The sequence below is a fragment of the Symphalangus syndactylus genome, chromosome 7 (genome assembly GCF_028878055.3).
Source record: "Symphalangus syndactylus isolate Jambi chromosome 7, NHGRI_mSymSyn1-v2.1_pri, whole genome shotgun sequence".
NCBI lineage: Eukaryota > Metazoa > Chordata > Mammalia > Primates > Hylobatidae > Symphalangus > Symphalangus syndactylus.
The window spans coordinates 93,085,481-93,100,130 of NC_072429.2; the positions used below are offsets into that span (position 1 = coordinate 93,085,481).

The following is a 14,650-nucleotide window of genomic DNA, read 5'->3' on the forward strand; positions in this document are numbered from 1 at the left end:
TTCACAGAACAGCATTATCAATTGTTTAAAAACTTGGGGCTAGGTGTGGTGGCTCATGCCTGTAATCCCAGCACTTTGGGAGGCCGTGGTGGGTGGATCACCTGAGGTTGGGAGTTTGAGAACAGCCTGGCCAACATGGTGGAACCTCGTCTCTACTAAAAATACAAAAATTAGCCAAGCGTGGTAGCACGTGCCTGTAATCCCAGCTACTTGGGAGGCTGAGGCAGGAGAATTGCTTGAATCTGGAAGATGGAAGTTGCAGTGAGCCGAGATCAAGCCACTGCACTCCAGCTTGGGTGACAGAGCAAGACTCCATCTCAAAAAAAAACAGAAACAAAAACAAAAAAACCTTGAAAGAAATAACATTCAAAAAACGTTACTATCTCTTAGCTCATAGTAGAGTCTAGACCAAAAAAAATAAAAGTTACTATCTCATTTTAGCTTTTCTTTTATTCTAATCCTTTTATTCTAATCTTTTTCCTTGTAATTCCACAAATTACATAAGGCAGCACAGAGTGAAGTTTCAGTCTTGGATCATCTTTTTATAGACCATGTTGGGATGAGAACCACTTATAATAATCATAATTAATGGGATAAAGATTTACATAAAAATCAACTCTTAACTACAGCACGTAATTCACATTTCTAGAACTAAATTTCTTACTGATTGAATAGTTTTACTCAAACCATCGCCATTTATTGAACATCTTGTTAATACTCACTCAACCACGCACAACTACCCAGAATACATGACCATCTAAATTTACAGGATATTAATTGTACTTCTCCTAAATAAAAGAAAATGTAATGAAAAGTTCTAGATGTCATTTGAGGCTCAGAGTAAGAACACGGAAGAATATTATGGCACCACAGGAAGTAAAAGTACTCTTAGGAGAGTTGGAGTACAAGAAGACAAAGGCGGCCGGGCGCGGTGGCTCACGCTTGTAATCCCAGCACTTTGGGAGGCCGAGGCGGGAGGATCACGAGGTCAGGAGATCGAGACCACGGTGAAACCCCGTCTCTACTAAAAAAATACAAAAAATTAGCCGGGCGTGGTGGCGGGCGCCTGTAGTCCCAGCTACTTGGAGAGGCTGAGGCAGGAGAATGGCGTGAACCCAGGAGGCGGAGCTTGCAGTGAGCCGAGATCGCGCCACTGCACTCCAGCCTGGGTGACAGAGCGAGACTCCGTCTCAAAAAAAAAAAAAAAAGAAGACGAAGGCAGAGAAATCAGTAAAGAAAAATCTGAAGCAGATAAACCCAAACAACACTTTGCTGTAGGTCCCAACAGCAACAAATTAAACAATATACAAAAATTATTTTAATAATATACATTGCAATTCCAAAACCAAGATGGCTTATATACTCTGTCTCACACATACACGCAAACACACATGTGCATGCATGCGTGTGTGCACACACTCACGCACAGATTTCACCTGCTAAATCAGAGAGATAATTTAAGGTCCGTTCTGCTCTTCTACCTTGAAACTTTTTATGTATACATGAGTGCTTCTAACCTTCTTCCTATGCTACACAATGGCTCGACTAAGGAACAGAGATGAAAAAACTTCCAAGACTAATAAACACTGCTGTAATTTTTTTCATTATGAATTATTTAAATTGAATATAAAATTTTAAAACTGCATTATGAGTCTCAGGAATTTTAACTGTTATGAATTATTTCAACTCCAGATTCAACCATCCCAAATTAACAAAGAGAACTAGCCTCCACTGCAATTATCTGGAATGGGCCCTATCAATTTTCACCAAAATATTTTGAGTGAAATTCTTTTTCAAAAATTAAAGTTTAGCTGAAACAGTTATATGTTACAAGACTACAGCATTTAAAACACTTATAAATGTCATCAAGATGGTAGATGATACTATTTCCATTTCAGAGGGAAAAAATAGGACAGAATCCAGTAGTGAAAAGTAGTACAGTACACAGGGTTATGTGCATGTGTGTTCACATACACATATAATCACACATCCATCTATATGCATATACCAACCTGTACCTACAAACTCTAATAAATCAATCAAGGACACTTAACAATGTCTACATTATCTACACAAGTGATTCAATGCAGTATCACCATATACTACCACACAGTTTCAAAAAGTCAAAGCACTTTAAAGTTTTACACTTACCTGCTTAACATACTCAATTAAGTTTGGGATGCAGTTAATTTCAAATCTAAGGTTTTTCAGAGGTTCAAGCCACTTGCCAAGTTCTTAAAAAGAAAAATAATAATTTATAATATTTAAAAATAGAAGGCTTTATAACAAAGAAAGTAAATATTTTTTCCAAAGAAAATCATTATTAGGTCCATGATGATTTCAATCATCTAAACTTCATGCAGGGATGGACATGTATCTAATTTTTTTTTTTTTTTTGAGATGGAGTTTCGCTCTTGTTGCCCAGGCTGGAGTACAAAGGCATAATCTCGGCTCACTGCAACCTCTGCCTTCTGGATGCAAGCAATTCTCCTGCCTCAGCCTCCTGAGTAGCTGGGATTACAGGCACCTGCCACCACACCTGGCCAATTTTTGTATTTTTAGCAGAGACGGGCTTTCACCATGTTGGTCAGGCTGGTCTCAAACTCTGACCTCGTGATCTGCCCGCCTTGGCCTCCCAAAGTGCTGAGATTACAACTTGTATCTAATTCTTTAAACAAGTTTTGCATTCTGTTGCCCAGGCTGAAGTGCAGCAGTGTGATCATGGCTCACTGCAGTCTTAGCCTCAACTCAATCAATCCTCCTGCTTCAGTCTCCAAAGTAGCTAGGACTACAGGCGTGCATTACCACACCTGGCTAATTTTTGTATTTTTTGTAGAGATGGGGTTTCACCATGTTGCCCAGTCTGGTCTCGAACTCCTGGGTTCAAGTGATCCACCTACCTCAGCCTCCCAAACTGTTGGAATTACAAGTGTGAGCCACCGTGCCCAGCTTAAACAATTTAGTTTTAAAATGAAAGAAGTGCCTACTCTTAGTTATCTGGTTTATGCAAATTTAGATGTTTAAATGCTTAAATAGTCTATAAAATTAAAATAAATTTTTACAACAATTTACAAGATTAAAAAATTACAAAATAGGGCCGGGCATGGTGGCTCACACCTGTAATACCAGCACTTTGGGAGGCTGAGGCGGGTGGATCATGAGATCAAGAGATGGAGACCATCCTGGCCAGCATGGTGAAACCCCGTCCCTACTTTAGTCCCTACTAAAAATACAAAAATTAGCTGGGTGTGATGGCACGCACCTGTAGTCCCAGCTACTAGGGAGGCTGAGGCAGGAGAATCACTTTAACCCGGGAGGAGGACGTTGCAGTGAGCCGAGATCACACCATTGCACTCCACCCTGGGGATGGAGTGAGACTCTGTCTCAAAAAAATGTATATACATACAAAATAGACTGCTTACAAATTAATATAACATAGTGTTTATTCACCTATCTTTGCCACTGCCTCTCACACCCACCCAAAAAAAGTATAAACAACATTTATTAATTTCTAAAGGAATGAAACCCAAGGGGAGATATTTTGCTGAGTGCCTTTTCCTCTAACGTGAAATTTTAATTCTGTCAGCTTCCAAATTTGCCTTTACAAAATTATTATCACCCCAAAAGAATGACAGCAAACTTTGTTTATAGAATAAAGACAAATAAAATCTACCATTTACTGCAAACAAACTCAAAACTCTCCCAGAAGCTACACCATAACTCCTATATTCTATCACCAAAAATGTTTCTAGAAAAGCACTCTAATGTAAAAAGTGAAATACCAGTTCCAGATGCCATATAGGAAACAGAAAATAGTAGCCAGGTCTTTCCTTGGTTCTACACTCCTCCACAAGAATTATAGCTGTACAATTTTCCCCATGCATTTTAAAATTAAATCTTATATATAGAATATATAGCTCAAAGATATAAGAAATAATAATAAAACAAATACCAGAATACCCAACACCCAGAAAAAGTACTAAAGCACTAATAATATCTTCGAAGACACTGTGTGCCCTCCTTTTATAAACGCATTCTTCAGGAAAAAAATCTATTCCCAGAATGGGAAGTTGAGTTTACTACCCAACTTTTACTGGAGCTATCACAAGTAAAATTTAGGATTAAAAAGAAAAGAAGAGGCCACATGCTATTTTAAAGCATTTTTACAATATTTACTCAATGTTATCAAATTTTCTACTTGATAAGGTCAGAAAACGAGGAACCAAAATAAAATAATTTAAAACTTATGATTAGGTATATTAAACTTTTCAAGGCTGCCCACATAAGGTTTCCCATAAACGTCATTCAATATACATTTATATACTTTAAAAAGTAATATTTACTATTCTTTACTGTTGAGGATAGCATAAATGTGTTACTCCACAACTAGATTTCTAAGTTGTAGTTTGTGTTTTATGTAGAAATACATACACAGCAAAACACACAGAGGAAAACTATACCCAAAACTAAACTTTTGAGTCTTTTTTTTTTTTTTTTTGAGATGGAGTCTTGCTCTGTTGCCCAGGCTGGGGCGCAGTGGTGCGATCTTGGCTCACTGCAACCTCCACCTCCCGGGTTCAAGCAATTCTCTTGCCTCAGTCTCCCGAGTAGCTGGAACCACAGGCGTGTGCCAGCACGCCCAGCTAATTTTTGTATTATTAGTAGAGATAGAGTTTCACCTTGTTGGCCATGCTGGTCTTGAACTCCTGACCTCAGGTGATCCACCTGCCTTGGCCTCCCAAAGTGCTGGGATTACAGGCATGAGCCACCGCACCCGGCCTTGAGTTTGCCTTAAACTACCTCTTCCATTTTGATTAGAAATTTCAACAAACCACCAATTTTCATGACTTTCCAGAAAAGGTACTTGTAAAAACTATTTTGTTTATATACTAAAACATTTTATCAACCTTTAGTTTTTATAAACTGTCTTCATAAAAAGTAATTTCAGGAAATTAAAAACAGTATTACTATGCATATTATCAAAACATGATGAAGAACTAATTATAGATATTCAAAGGTTTGTTCCTTCACATATTACAAATGCTTAAAATAACTTTAAGTACCATACCTTGCAATTTAGCATTATTTTCATCTGCTTTACAAAGCTTCAAGAGAGATGCTGCATGTTGTTCTAGCATTTGAACATCACTGGAAGACTGAACCACCACCAAAATAAGTATGCATGCATAATTATAAGCTACTGACTTCTTAGATTTGGAATCACTGAAACAAAATAAGGTTTTTAAGTTTTGGATACAAAAACAATTTTTTAGGAACAATTTTTAAAGTATTTTCTTCTACTTGGCTTTAAAGAGATCAAGGAAATTTACAATAAAACATGACTAATTGTCTGAAGACAAGAAATCAGATTTTACAGTTCATATCCAATTAACCTGAAACCATTACTTAAAAGTATATAAAAAAGCATACATATCACCATGGAAAGTAAAATTCTATTAAGAAATAAGATCAGAAAAACAATGAAATATTAACAAGTATACTTCATTAGCAATGAAAGGTTAGGAAGTATACTTCATTAGTCTCCTTCAAAATATTTGTCCAATCTGGATAAATAGGAACCAGTATGATCACCTGCCTTCCATACTCAGTATTCCACTATAAACCTGTTAAGATATAGCTAGGCATGGAAGTCATTGCTGTTTGCTTTTCATAAGCACCCCACAAAAGATCTGTCACTCAAGGAGTTATATACCAAGTCCTCATAGTGAGGGTAGTTATCTGGATGCCATTTGCCTTGTGTGACATGAACCAGAAATAAAGCATGTCTTTCTTCTCATACACTAAAATCCTCTGCCTTGCCAAGAAGGCTCTTCAAACCATTATCATTCTCAATTTACCCATCTAGTCGAAGCAATTCTGAATCCAGAGTATGGTTTAGAATGCAAGGGCAGGAGCCAGCAAAAGAGTGTAAGAGGAATAAAAGGAATATATACCTTAAGGTACGTATTCCTGTGCCTCAGAATTCCCCTCTACATAAAACAGCAAGGGGTACTACAGTTGCAATCTTTAACACCATGGGTTAACTGAAGGAAGTTGCTAAAGAGTCCACTGTATTACTTTATAGCCACATCTTATATTTTAGAGATTTCTGTCACTCTAACCTTTAATTAACAAGTTATGTGTTATATCAAAACTATAGTTTTTCCCTCTCAAAATAACACCTTGTTTTAAGAAACTAGACCATTAGTTAATCTGATTTTCTAACATCATAGAAAATTTAAGGAGTAAGTAGGAAATTACCCTAAGGCTTCTTTGGAATAGTACTCCATTAGAGTAATAAGACTTTGGAGATTTTTCTCCAGACTAAAAACATGGCCAACAGCTGATCTTCCCACAGGATTAAAAGTAATCAAATAAAGATTGTGCAGGGTTCCCAAGAGATCTGAATGGTCAGTTTCTTCACTGGCTGTACAACGCTGAAAATGGCTGAACAGTTCTGTAATACATTGCAATGTCTGTGTTGAGTCCTGTAGCCACAAGGCAAATGCATCATCAATAACACCATCAGACTGGAGACCTTCCTCCTCATCTTGATCATAAAAGTGACACAGAGCTCGGATCAATAAATTTGTTGCTTCATATTCCGACATAAAAAAAAGAAGACCCTTCTGTGACTGTGCAAGAAACTTCAAAACATCTTTTGTGGCTTGCAGCACCCCAGGGTGAGCACTTGTTACTGGAATTGACAGAAGCAAGGTAACCAACTCCAAGAAGTGATGACTGTGAAGATATCTGTGGAAGAGTTAATTGATATATGTCAAGTCAGTGCAAAGCATTCCTCATTTACTCAATATTCAGACAAGACACTGATAAAAATTTTTAATGACCATAATCCTTATCCTCAGTAATATACTGCTTTAACTGAAAACATAATGTGAGTGACAAGTCTTCTCTAGATGAGGCCAAATAGAAGTGAATGTTCTGTGAGGCTTTGTCCTAGTTAGCACTCAACAGATGTTAAATAAATAATTATTGACAAGTTTTTTCTTTAAATTTTGGGCCTTCTTTCCAAGACACTTATCAAATGCTCCTTTTTCACCATGGTCCTACTTTATTCATGGCATATCGGTATATTTAAATTCGTCTATCTAGGAAAAATATAGTATATACAGTCAGCACTCCATATCTGCATTTGTGGATTAAGCCAACGCAAATTGAAAATATTTTTTAAAAGTGCATCTGGTGCCAGGTGCAGTTGCTCACACTTACAATCCCAAGCACTTTGGGAGGCCGAGGCGGGCACATCACTTGAAGCCAGGAGCTCAAGACCAGCCTGGGCAACATGGCAAAACCCTGTCTCTACAAAAAATATAAAAATTAGCCAGGTGTGGTGGCACATGTCTGTAGTCTCAGCTACTGAAGAGGCTGAGCCCAGGGAGGTCAATGCTGCGGTGAGCCATGATTGTTCCACTGCACTCCAGCCTGAGTGAGACCCTGCATCAAAAAAAAAAAAAAAAAAAAAAAAGCCTGGGCTGGCTGTGGTGGCTCATGCCTGTAATCCCAGCACTTTGGGAGGCTGAGGCTGGAGGATCACTTAAGCGCAGTAATTTCACACCAGCCTGAGCAACATAGTGAGACCCTGTCTCTACAAAAATTAATTAGCTGGCCATGGCAGCCCATGCCTGTAGTCCCAGCTACTTGGGAGGCTGAAGTGGGAGGATGGCTTAAGCCCAGGAGGTTGAGGCTGCAGAATGCCAAGATCATGCCACCACACTCCAGCCTGGGCTAGGTGAAAGAGCAAGACTCTGTCTCAAAAAAAAAAAAAAAAAAGAAAGAAAGAAAAGAAAAGAATGTATCTGTACTGACCATGTACAGACTTTTTTCTTACATCATTCCCTACACAATAATAGTATAACAACTATTTACAGAGCATTTATATTGTACTATGTATTATAAGTAATCTAGACATGACTTCAAGTATACAAGAGGATATGCATAGGTTATATGCAAATACTACATCATTTTATATTTTATATCAGAGACTGGAGCGTCCTTGGATTTTGGTATCCAAGGGAGGTCTGAGAACCAATTTCGCAGACAGTGAGGGATGACTGTACTATAGAAAAATAGAGTATATTTACTCTAGATTCACTACAACAGATCTGAATTAGTATCTCTAGGGAAAAAGCTTTCAAACTGTCAATTTTTAACATTTAAGTAGTTAGTATTACCACACATAGCACTCTTTTATGAGACGAGATCTAGTTATGTTCCCAGGCTGGACTCAAACTCCTGGTCTTAAACAATTCTCTGGACTCAAGTGATCCTTTTGCCTCATCCTCCCTAAACTCTTTTCCAAAATCAACTTTTTTATCTCTCTCTTTTTTTAAAAAATTTTTTAGTTCTGGAGTACATGTGCAGAATGTGCAGGCTTGTTACATAGATAAACGTGTGCCATGGTGGTTTGCTGCGCCTATCAACCCATCACCTAGGTATGAAGCCCACGTGTATTAGCTATTTTTCCTGATGCTCTCCCCCAATCCCCTGTTCTCCCTCTGTGTCCATGTGTTCTCACCGTTCAGCTCCCACTTACAAGTGAGAACATGCAGTATTTGGTTTTTTGTTCCTGCATTAGTTTGCTGAGGATAATGGCTTCCAGCTTCATCTATGTCCCTGTAAAGGACATGATCTCATTCCTCAACTTTTTAAAAATGAAACTTAACCAGATTTTGAAGAAAAAAGAACCAAAACATTGTATTTTTTCAAATACTCAAAAATGGGGTAAAAATCTGTGAAAACATCTCTTGACTACAAGATAGAACCAGCTTAATGAAAACTTCTTAATTTTTAATTAGTAAGAATATCATAATTTTCTGAATGTTAAAAAGAATAAAATCATTTATAATTCTGACTCAATCTCTTCCATTTTAGTCACTGCAAATGGTAACACAATAGCTTTCATAAACCCATCAAAATACTACTAAAAAGTAAATGACAGGCCAGAACTTAATTTTGTCAAAAGCTGAAACTGCCTCTTCAGTCCTATTACTATCTAAACCCAGGCTTCTACTTCACAATAATAAACACCTACCAGTGACTGCTTATTACAAAGACAAACAGAACCCTCAAGAAGACAAAACTCCAGAATTACTATGCTCCAAGAGCATCCTCCTTATGGACCATTCAGAGAATGGTTAAAATAGCAAACTTCAGACTGCACATCCTTAGAGGTCTGCTTGCAAGGCTGGCTACTGGCTAAGTTCTGGCAACTTAGATTTCGAGAGGGTTCCCACGCCCCTAACTGATAAGAATGGTTCCTTGTGCCTAAATTATTTGCACAAACAATATGGTTATGCTGAACACCTGCTTTCCTTCTAGGAGTCTGGAATTCTGGTAGAAGACAGGCAGTGAGTGCCTACATGACTACCCACAATAAAAAAATTTGCATGCCAATTAACTTGATATAATTATTTCACAACGTATACATGTATCAAAACATGTCATTGTTGCTACTTAAAAATAAAAAATAAAAAAGCCTGGGTGCCAAGTTTCTAAAGAGCTTCCTCAACAGGCAACACTTCACACATGTCACAACCTGTTGCTGTGAGAATTAGGCAGGCACTATGCGACTCCACTGTGAGAGGATTCTGGAAGCTTGAAACTGGTTTTCCCAACTTCCTCCCAGGTACCTTTTTCCTTTGCTGAGTATTATACGCTGAATTTTGTGAGTCCTCCTAGAGAATCTTGGTGCTCTTGGGGACCCTAACATAGGACAATAGAGCCTTGCCACCACTTCAAAAACAAACCCTCCAAAGTACAATTATTTTTCCTTTCAAAATTCACTCTCCTTCCTAATTTACCAGTTTCTGTCAATAAAACCACAGCTCCAATTGCTACCTTGGCTAGAAATCTCTAGCTCCTTCTCACTTTCCTTCGCCTACTAGGTCCTGTTGCCAAGTCCTAGTACTATTATATAATATAATGGCTATTTCACAATCTGTCACTATAAGCACAATATTTGCCTTTCCATTACCTGTTAAGGGCAAAGTACTTAAAACCTAGTACCTAGAAACCTCAGACTATCTTATCTTCCTAGTAACTCTAATTTCTTTTCCATTGCAATACATCTTGCAACACAAAATCTGAGAATATTACTCTGATCATATCAGATCTGCTACTCCAAAATATTCAATACCTTTCCATGTTCTACAAATAAAATCCAAATTCCTTAGCACAACCATTCTGGGCCCTTTATTTCCTCTTGTCTGATACCCAAATGTACCTCCTCCATATGGTGGGAAAAAAACAGTAAGTATTTAATTACTAGCTTCTTCTCAGTGACTGAAAGCATCACCTATTCTACTAAAAATAAAGTTGTTAGTAAGAAGTACCTAAATTTCTTTACAGTCTCCAAGACTACAAATGTATTATATTTGCATACTTACAAGATTCCCTTTCTCCTGCCCAAAACCAAACTCCTACACTTGTACTCTTGTCCTCATCTCCCACCAAGCCTTGCTCCAGCAATTGTTATTGTTTACTCCTACATCATAAACATCTCTCTCCACTGACTTTATAAATGAGTCATTATTCCCAACCTACAAATATGCTCAAGCCTCTCCCACTCCTAAAAAATAAAAATCTTCCTTTTTGACCCCAACATCTCCTTCTAGCTGCTGCCTTGTTTCTTACTTTTTCTCTTAGCCAAATTTCTTGTTTTGAGACACGGTCTCACTCTGCTGCCCAGACTGGAGTGCAGTGGCACAATCACCGCTCACTGCACCCTTAACCTCTCAGGCTCAAGCAATCCTCCCACCTCAGCCTCCTGAGCAGCTGGGACCACAGGCGCACACTACCATTCCCAGCTAATTTTTTTTTTAATTTTTTATTTTCTGTAGAGATGAGGTCTCCCTATGTTGCCCAGGCTGGCCAAATTTCTTTTTTTTGAGACGGAGTTTCGCTCTTGTTGCCCAGGCAGGAGTGCAGTGGCACAATCTTGGCTCACTGCAACCACTGCCTCCTGGGTTCAAGCGATTCTCCTGCCTCAGCCTCCCGAGTTAGCTGGGATTACAGGCGTGCGCCACCATGCCTGGCTAGTTTTTCTTTTTTTGAGATAGCATCTCACTCTGTTGCCCAGGCTGGAGTGCAGTGGCCCGATCTCGGCTCACCAGAACCTCCAACCTCTCGGGTTCAAAGGATTCTCCTGCCTCAGCCTCCCAAGTAGCTGGGTTTACAGGAGCATTCCACCAAGCCCGGCTAGTTTGTGTGTGTGCATGTGTGTTTTGTTACTTATTTTTTATTTTTTATTTTTTTGAGACGGAGTTTCGCTCTTGCTGCTCAGGCTGGAGTGCAATGGTGAGATCTCAGCTCACTGCAACCTCTGCCTCCCGGTTTCAAGCGATTCTCCTGCCTCAGCCTCCCAAGTAGCTGGGATTACACCCATGCGCCACCATGCCCCGCTAATTTTGTATTTTTAGTAGAGATGGGGTTTCTCCACACTGGTCAGGCTGGTCTTGAACTATTGACCTCAGGTGAACCACCTGCCTTGCCCTCCCAAAGTGCTGGGATTACAGGCGTGAGCCACTGTGGCTGGACTGTTTTTTTTTTGAGACAGAGTCTCACTCTGTAGCCCAGGCTGGAGTGCAGTGGCCAGATCTTGGCTCACCACATGCTCTATCCTCCAGGTTCAAATGATTCTCCTGCCTCAGCCTCCCAAGTAGCTGGGATTACAGGCACCCACCACCACACCCGGCTCATTTTTGTATTTTTAGTAGAGACGGGGTTTCGTCATGTTGGCCAGGCTGGTCTCGAACTCCTGACCTCAGATGATCCGCCTGCCTCAGCCTCCCAAAGTGCTGGGATTACAGGCGTGAGCCACCTGTAATAGTTCCTAAACACTATTTGCTTCCTTGGTTTCTATTCTTTCCTGCTTCTCATTTTGTCTTTCTATTCCTTCTAAGTATCCTGCCTAAATGCATTCTCTGCCCATCTCTTACATATTACTGCTCCCCAACCTCCCATCACTGACGCATTGATTTCCCAGTACACAATCTGTGAGGGTTGCCAGTATCTGGCCTCAAGTGTTCACTTTGGGCCTCCCTACCTTTCTTTCTCAGGGTTTCCCCCAAAGGGATTAAAGCGTGCTCAGACCACAAGCACGAACAGCTCAGAAGCATAAAAGAGTTAAAGTTTCTTGTCGGCATCCTTGAACCAAAGGGGAGAGTTGGTAGACGAATGCCCCAGCCTGAATGTTTTAGGAGGATAAGCAGGAGATATACTTTAACCAGTTCTTCGGAGGGTCCCCAGTAGGATAAGCCCCAGCTGTCCACAGCAGTAAGTATAATAATACTTCCTTTACTGGTTTTTCTCCTTATCTTACTCTCTTCATGCATTTCTGCTTCCTAGGATAATCTTTCAAACAAAGAACCTGCACCCAAGACTTTGACTCCAGTTATCCTTTCAGGAAACTCAAACGAAGACAAGGTGTAATAGTTTCAGCTAAAAACAGGAACTTGGATAAGTGGAGGTTTTAGAGTGGACACATATCCCATCTCCTGGGAATGCACTATGCTCCAAATCAATGGAAATATTAATCACAAAAGTAAGTAATAAAATAATTCAAATGCCATTTTTCCATTTTTATGTTAGGAAATTATTTACAGGCAAATGGTAAGAAAGAAAGTCTCAAAACAAAATAAAAAATCTACTATGGATGCTGGTCCTAACAATGGCAAAACTGTATCAACAGATAATGAGAGGGGTAGATGGCAGAAACAAGTAGTAATGAAAACTTAAAGACATCTTTAACCAGGACTGTAAAATTAAGTTAGTAAAATATAATTTTAACTTACAATGTATTAAGAGTAGTAAGTACAGAAGGGTTCACACAGAAGAGCTCTCCTTCCTACACCATTCCTTTGTACCACCTTCCCAGAAGCAAGTCAGAAGTTTCTCATTTATTCTTGCTCATAGACATGCTTATACAAGCATCATTGTTAATTACTAAAATCTTCACTGAAGTTCCCATTTTTGCTTTAAGAACTAACACAATATAAGCTCACCCACAGTAACATACTTCTCAGTTCCACTACTGAATAACTGTTTTGAAATATCCAGTATCCTTACACATAAATAAGTTAGCTACAATCAGATAAAAAGCAAAATCAACCACATAAAATTGTCTCCAATGATTTGTGAAATTTATTTCCCAAAAGGCAAACATGTCTTACCTAAAGAGAACAGGGTATGGATCATCCCTCTCTGGAGGTCCAGTAATTCGTGCCATCGTTGGGAAAGACTTAACAGGTTGTTGGATCATTGTATGAGGGGCAGTTTCCATTAAATGAAAAACTTCTTCTAGGAGGTTAATAAGCCTTTCTATTTCCCCTTCACTTATATTTGAGGATTCCAAAAGATCCATATCCATAGAAGCTTCCACCTCATTTTCATATTCTGGGTTTGTTCTCTCAAGTCCAGCATCTGTGTCGTGATCAGGTTCACTGTGGTTAGGAACAGATGAAGTCTTCTCTGCTAAATGGTCACCAAGTCTTTTAATCTCTGACAAGACTTCATAGAAATGGCATTTTTGGAGAATAGCTGAACCAGCAGTAACAACCCTCACAGTCTGATCTAAAAGTATGAGTTCCAGAAGCTTCTGATAACCACTTTTTTCATTCTGCCTACCTCTTAAAAAAGCTTCCATTCCTTCTGTCATACTAACGACACTGTCCAAAGCTTTAAAAGCATTTAACTTAAGAGAAGATGATACATGATCAGCAAACAGAAGCTCAAATAATCCATTGATCGCTCCTGCTTGTAGCAGTTCCATAACTCCTTGAGCCCCACATTCTGCTAGTGAGGACACTAATTTGGTCCCAGCTTTGAGCTGTCGAACATTTAAGGCGATAGGTTGGCGAAGCGCTACTTGTAAATTTAAAGCTTGCATGGTCCAGTCTACCAACTGGCCAAGGGAGTCTTGTTTTGTGTTTTTCAATTGCAAATAGCTTAACCCTTTTATTATCAAACTTGGAATTTCTTCTAAAGCTGTTACCCATTTTGCACCTCTATCTTCTCTATACAAATCTAAGAGTTCTGTTAACTTCACTGAGGCTTCGATTGCCCCTGAATTTTCTTTATCTGGACCTTGATCCTTCATTCTACTGATTTCAATTTCAAAAGTAGTCTTGTATGGACAACTGAAGTATAAGAGTGGTACAAGCTCCCTGTCATATGGATCATATGTCATAGGAGGAACTGAAGCTAAGTCTTCAGCAGTGTATTCAACATCAAAGTTTGGATACTTAAATGTTTCACGTTCCAAGTCAGCAATTCCATCTTCATCACTGGAAATTTGTTCATAACCATCATCCCCTGAAAATTAGTATGAATAATATTTAAGTATTACATCATCTTTGATTGACATAAATTCTGATTGAACAAGAAATAGTTCTGATTCTTGTTCTGATTGAACAAGAAATAGTTTTAATAAAACATTAAAAATGATTTCCTCAACAAAACCAACTTCTGCCCCAACATCTTATCCACAATTTTACAACATTTTATAATTTCTAATAGAATTATGGACAAACTTCTTTTTTTCCTGAAAGGGGTGAGACCTGAAAACTGGACAAACATTTTAAGCAAATTCCTCTGTATCTGTTCAGTTTTACAACTAACTCTGTAACAGATA

General features: G+C 38.8%; 1 protein-coding gene across 2 annotated transcripts in view; it reads right to left on the minus strand.

Moving 5' to 3' along the window:
* VIRMA (vir like m6A methyltransferase associated) overlaps positions 1-14,650 on the minus strand; it is a 65,295-nt gene that overhangs the window by 24,927 nt on the left and 25,718 nt on the right. For both annotated transcript variants that reach the window (XM_055286781.2, XM_055286782.2), the window contains 4 exons: positions 13,191-14,331; positions 6,262-6,753; positions 5,069-5,223; positions 2,152-2,234 (listed from right to left, as the gene is read on the minus strand). In XM_055286781.2, the coding sequence (XP_055142756.1) occupies positions 2,152-2,234; positions 5,069-5,223; positions 6,262-6,753; positions 13,191-14,331 (1,871 nt within the window). The remainder of the gene's footprint in view (positions 1-2,151; positions 2,235-5,068; positions 5,224-6,261; positions 6,754-13,190; positions 14,332-14,650) is intronic.